The sequence below is a fragment of the Aptenodytes forsteri genome, unplaced genomic scaffold, assembly GCF_000699145.1.
Source record: "Aptenodytes forsteri isolate BGI_AS27 unplaced genomic scaffold, ASM69914v1 Scaffold33, whole genome shotgun sequence".
Taxonomy (NCBI): domain Eukaryota; kingdom Metazoa; phylum Chordata; class Aves; order Sphenisciformes; family Spheniscidae; genus Aptenodytes; species Aptenodytes forsteri.
Genome location: NW_008795037.1, coordinates 6,864,850 through 6,871,275, shown reverse-complemented (window position 1 = coordinate 6,871,275; position 6,426 = coordinate 6,864,850). Strand labels below are relative to the sequence as shown.

General features: G+C 38.9%; 1 protein-coding gene across 2 annotated transcripts in view; it reads left to right on the top strand.

The window, feature by feature from the left end:
• Positions 1-1,023: 1,023 nt before the first annotated feature.
• LOC103896832 (receptor-interacting serine/threonine-protein kinase 2) overlaps positions 1,024-6,426 on the top strand; it is an 18,274-nt gene continuing 12,871 nt past the window's right edge. For both annotated transcript variants that reach the window (XM_009276744.2, XM_009276743.2), the window contains exons 1-3: positions 1,024-1,099; positions 3,515-3,680; positions 5,915-6,068. In XM_009276744.2, the coding sequence (XP_009275019.1) occupies positions 3,529-3,680; positions 5,915-6,068 (306 nt within the window). In that variant the 5' untranslated portion in view covers positions 1,024-1,099; positions 3,515-3,528. The remainder of the gene's footprint in view (positions 1,100-3,514; positions 3,681-5,914; positions 6,069-6,426) is intronic.

Sequence of the window (6,426 nt, the reverse complement as noted above, 5' to 3'; positions counted from 1 at the left end):
GCCCATTCCAGTACTGCATTACCCACCTGGTGAAAAGATTTTTTTTTTTTAGCATCTGGCTTGAACCTCTGAAGTAGAGACATCTGCCTATGTCACTGGTTGTTATCTGCCACTATGGAGAAGAATTTGGCTCTATCTTCATAACTGACCTTAAAGTAGCTGAAGGCTTCTAGGAGACTCCCCGCCCTTAGCCTCCTTCACCTAACTAAACAAGACTGGCTCCCTCAACCTTTCCTTCTAAGGTGTGTGCTCTAGGGCCCCGTCTCGGTAGCTGTCTACTGCATCCTCTCCAGTTTCTCAACATTTTCTTTGAACTGAGGGCCCTAAAGTCGACTACAGTATTTCAGATGCAGCCTCACCATTTCTGAGTACTGAGGCATAATGATTTCTCTCACTTTGCTGACTGCATTTCTAATTAGCCCAGCATGCAATTTTTCCCCACTTGTGATGAGAGCCCACTGCTGGCTCGTGATCAACTTAGTTTCCACCATAACACCTACATCCTTTTCAGCAGAGCTACCTGACAGCCAATTGATCCTTACTTCTTTTTTGCAACCTAATGTGACCCCTATGCTTACCTATCTTTTAACCAGAAAACCAGCATTTTTCATCCTGTTTTAAGATCAACTTGACTTTAAAAGTTTAAAGGGGTTTTGTACTTGTGCTGTTGGCTTGATCTACTGCAGAGACAGGCATCAACTGCGCAATCTGCATACATCTCTACATGCTTCCGTATCTGGGCTGTATTCCAATATGGTATTTTTCACTGTTACGTAGCTTTCCCTCTTGGCATTCCTCATTGTGGAAAAAGCAGCTATCCAACCTCTTCTTCTGTAATTGCTCTCATTAATTACAGGCAGTTAACAAATCAGCCTGTGAAAACCCATCTGCAGTCACTAAAGAGTTACAGTTTGCATATGCGACCAGGAAATTTTAGATGTTTGCAGGCAGCCAATAAAAGGAGAGATCAACAACGCAGCTGACTCACAGGCAGGAAAACTTGAGCTGTGTTTGAATGCAGTTCAAAGCTGACTTGAACTTGGTATCTGCAGCAGTTTCACTCCATTATTTCATAGTTTTTATGCCCATATTTCCAGAGGTAAGTCGATTTTTGTTTCCAATTTCTTTTACCGAGACATCTGAATATTAACACAACATAGTTTCTCTCATACGAAGGGAAACATCTTCGCTACGAATTACTTCTTTAAAAAAAAATTAGCTTTAAAATTAGAAACTCAAAATAAATGGTTTTATAGCAGTCTCCCTCCTGCCCCTGCCTGCCCAACTAGGGGAAGATGACAAAGTTGTCTGAGACTTTTAGTGTCTTACTAAAAAATAATACGAAACCCTTCATTGCAAAGGTCACCAAAGAAATATTGGTTTTGTGGTTTGATAGTGAGTTTTTTAAAAGGGTCTAGGAGAAAAAGCATTCAGAAGAGCAGAACTATTGGAAAAAATGGCTTTGGTACCAAACTTGCAATCTAGGGGGTAGAGAGAGACTTTGTTATCTGTAATTGCATGATAGTCCCATATTCCATGATTAGTCCCTTCAGCTGTTTTAGGAATCTGGGTAGCGCCCTGGATAAATAAAAGATCTCTCATTTTAGGGTTAAACTCTTTTGGAAATTATCAGCAAATCACTAAGTTCTGGTGTGGAAACAGATGTACAAACTCAGACACAGGGACAATGGTGCTTGGCATGTCATGGTTTGTAACAGAGAAAGATTGAAGTGGTTTTCATTTTGGTTTTAGAAAATCTCTAGTTAAATTAGATTTTGCAAATCCAAAATAGGAGCTGATGGCTAGGTTTTATTTTTATTGATATAGTCAGTTAGCAAGAGTTTAAAAAACTGTTATAGCTTTACTTAATTCAATGTTAAATAGAAACAGGTATTTTCAGGAATGGTTTAGATCCTATATTCATTGATCTTCCTTGTGTACTATGTTTGGAGTTGAGTAAATTTTTTTGGCTATTTAAATGATTATTTACTGCAGTATATAATAAAAATGAGACATAATTTTGCACCTGCCAGCCTTCTGATTACCTCCTTTATATTTAGGATTTGTAGATCTGCATGGTCCGTCTTTGCAACTTTAAAGGATAAATGGCTCATTTGGAAACTTATCTTCATTCAGAGCAATCTTTTCAAATTTTATGAAACTCTTAACCTGTCTGTCAGTCTCATACCATATTGGATTTATTCTTTAAGGAAACTCTAAGTGAGGTACCTAAGGCAGCTATTGCTTTCAAGCTATAATAATCTGACAAAGGCAAAAAATTCAATTGTGTTTTCCTATCAAAATCAAATACTGTTGAAGCTGAACTGGTAAATCAGTGATTGTGAACGTGCCTGCATGGCACAGCTTAGGTACTGAGATTAACTGAAAATAAGTTGGTCATGAACTAGAAGCAGTTCAGCCATGAGCACAGGCTAATTTATCTTCAGGTTTTTGTTTCTACTTTATTCACGGAGAACACGTGATCAAAGTCAGAAGACTTTCAGGACTTCTGCATCCCAGGAGCTCTTTTGGTAGAGCCCATCTTCTAGAAGGACACAACTCACACTCAACAGTCCTTACTGGTTACTTCAAATTTTTAGCCCTGTTACTTCAGTTTCCTCATGTGTTTTCTTTTCTAGCCCTGGTTTACTGGACCCTGAAGGGAGTATTTCAGTTTGAGTTCTTCTGACTCACTGACCACTGATCTTGCAGTAATCCTTACCAATGGTTTTATCCCATCTGTTTTCTTAGCTTGCTTGTTTTCCTCTTTCACCACTGACTTTTGGTTATCTCCAGTCTAATGTAGCTTCACAGATGTAATTAAAAAATGTTACTCGTGTAAAAACATTGTGATGCTTTGCAGAGGTTATCTCTAATCCAGGTGCGTTGCCATGCAATGTGTCTGACACATTCAGATGGCCCTGGAGAGGTACTGTATAGAGAGAGTATTGGCCAAATTAGTGGCTGCTATAAAGACACAACTTCATTTAGCAGAGTTCTGCCAGCTTACAGCAGCAGGAAATTTGCCTTTACCTTGCTTTTGCACTGACATGATCTTGTATTAAAGAAGATATGCAAGAATGATGCAGAACACACTGACATAAGTTATTGAATAATTGCCTGTTTTATGAGAAGTGGGGAAACTGTATTTGTCTAGCATGTACCTGTAAGATACTAGTTTGTTGTCTACATAATTCAGTATCATTTAAAATCACAGTTTATATTATAAATAATGGCCCAACATTTCAAAGTCATCAGATGGAAATAATAATGAGCAATTAATTAGCACCTTGCAGCCTCAGATGGCAAGTTATGCTCCAGGCATTCCTTTGCAATTAGCGCATTTTTCCTGCCTTTATAAGGAAAGTCTGACACACAGTGGTAAAAGGAAGCCTGTTGGATTAGAGTAATAGTTACTTGGGAAGTAAGGGGTGGTGCGACTTCACTGAGCTTTGGTAGTAGGGACAAAAAGTAGTCCTTAACTTCTTTCTTTTCCGCAATTTTTTTCCCCAAGCCAGCCATCAAGAAATGGCCAAATCATTACCTGTAGTAGCCCAGGAAGATTTGGATAGCTTTACCTTGACCAGGACAGGCTCAGGCTTTGCACTCAAAGCTTTTCATGTTTCTTGGAACACTCACATCTCGGTGAAGCTGCTGACCAGCCGGGACACTACAGAGAGGTACGTGTCTTATTTGGCCAACTAACCACTACAGCACAGACCTGTAGTGATGGCACTAGAATGAATTGTGGCATGCCCAGCATCATCTGATCCCTAAATGCATTCCTAGAAATCCTGACTGGCCAAGAAGCAACTTGGAGGCAGTCATACTGGGAAACAAGCTCTATGGTTTTTACAAATTTTTATAAAAGTAGAGCTTAATCCTGAAGTCATTAATTATCCCTGCTATAATAATGTCTACAAACCCTGACCAGTAATACTCAGCTATACATCTTTCTGGAGGTCCCTGAAGAGATCTCAGTTGAATTTAATCTAAAACAGCATGTACAGGTGAGGGACTAGAGAAATGGGAGGAGGGAGCGATAATGGTCAGGGTTACGGAGCAGTGAGATGTGTACGTGTCCTAACTATAAAAACAAATGAGCAGTAACTGATGGGCGTCAGCCTACTGACCACAAAATTCCAGTGTGCAGCAAAAACACAGAAAGTTTCCATGAATAACCACAAGCTACTTCTGATGAAGCAAGACCAAAGCATTTTAGGGAATGCACTGACCTGACTGCTTATCAGAAAAGGAGTGTCTCATGCGCATCTACAGACTAGTTACTCTTGTTAACTGAGAACACTGCCATTCAGGTGGCTTTTGTTAAAAGTAAAATACAAAAGTGTCCTACTCGAATACACAGTGTTTAATTTGTTCCATCATAAAGGCAGGCGAGGAGAAAACAGTATTTCATACAAATATTTTTAAATTGACAGTTTAAATTGTCAGTGATACTTCAAAAAACAAATGCTGCCAGAATTTGGGAACAGTTAAAAATTTTAAGCGTGGTTTTTTTTGGGGGGGGGATGGACGATGACACATTGCTTGGTTTTTTTAGACAATTTTGTAATCGGAACCAATGTTATTTGTTTGGTAGCTTGTTTAAAGAAAAAAGTTTCCTCTGTCCACATTTTCTTTAAATCAAACAAGCCAACCCCAAAATAAAATAGTTAAAGCTACAGAAATCAACATTTTATTTTGCTTTGAATTTAACATGCTATCCTGACTTGGCATCTTTCCACTCAAACTTACTCCCTAAAAGTAAAGCCACTGTTCTGCTTTTCTCTTTCTACCATTCTGATTTCTTATTTACACTACACAGTGTATAGGAAAGCTGGGAGAATAAACTGTGTTTTACTCCAGCTGCAAAATGTTTAACTGTGTGCTGATGATAATATTTAGAATTGTGGAAATAAGTGTTAAAACAGGTGGGGCTGTGTATTACTTCTAGTGACTAGTTTACAGGCTTGTGAATCAACACAGTAAATATGAGAAACTGAAGTCTCAATGTAAAGGCTGGTTAGAATAATGAGAATGAGAACCAGGTCTGTTGAAATCAACTGAATTTTGAATGAATTTCAATGAATTTTCAGCTCACAAGTACCACAGAGAAGAGATAATCAGATCTTTAAAATTAAACATACAATTAACAAAATTTGAACCTGTAGCAGAAGTTCAGTTATTTCCATGAAAATGCACAACTGAATTGCACAGGAAACATTGAACTGTCATGAAGAAGTAACTGTTTGAAGTCCTTAGACAACGAAACTTTATTCTTCTTCTGATGATCAAAGTAAAGCTTTGTTATTCTCTGTGAATAAACTGTTTGAATTCAGGTCTACAGTCCAAGCACAGTTGAGCTTGAATCAAATTTGGCAAAGTCACTAGAGTGGTACTGCTTACATAAAATCTGAATTTGGCTTCACTTTTATATCATGCTATGACATGCTATAATATCATATATCATTTATATAACACGGTCCCATAAGATAAGCATGGAAGATCATAATTTCCTTGTAAATGTGGATCTCACTAATAGCAAAAGGATGCAATACAAGCTCTGGGGGACAGTAAGGGGAAAAAACTTGATTTTTTTCTTAATTTAGCATTTCATGTAATTCAGCTTTCTCCTGCCTTCGCACTTCAATCCCACTTTAAACTGTGCTCTTACGTTCATATTAAAGCATCCAGAGGTCTTTCACGTTATATTAGAAAAATACACTACCCGAGGGATTGCTTCATTTTCTTAGAGTTGTTTGGAAGATGATATATTATTGGTTTTATTGGTTGAATTGAATTAGCTTGTGTTCAACCGTATGGTTATCTCTTATTTCCATATCCTACACTAGCTCACCTCTAGCTGAAATTCTCTTCAGTCTAATCTGCCTCTAATCCTTGCTATTTTTTACAGGGAGTGGAAGTTGCTACTTCAGGATATAGCAAATGTCAGACACTATGAGTCTGAACGTCTCCTGCCTTCTCTTGGGATTTACCAATACCACAGACTTGTGGGGATAGTGACTGAATGGATGAACAATGGATCCCTCCACTCACTCATCCATGAGGTACATAAAAGAAGTCATCTTTTATAGGACTGTAGTGGTTTACCGCCAGCCAGCAACTAAGCCCCACACAGCCACTTGCTCACTCCCCACCCTGGTGGATGGGGGAGGAGAATCAGAAGGGTAAAAGTGAGAAAACTCATGGGTTGAGATAAAGACAGTTTAACAGGTAAAGAAAAAGCCACGCAAACAAAGCAAAATAAGGAATTCATTCACTACTTCCCATCGGCAGGCAGGTGTTCAGCCATCTCCAGGAAAGCAGGGCTCCATCATGCCCTGGTTACTTGGGAAGGCAAACGCCATCACTCCGAACATCCCCCCCCCCCCCCCGCTCACCTGCTCTTCCTTCCCTATCATATCA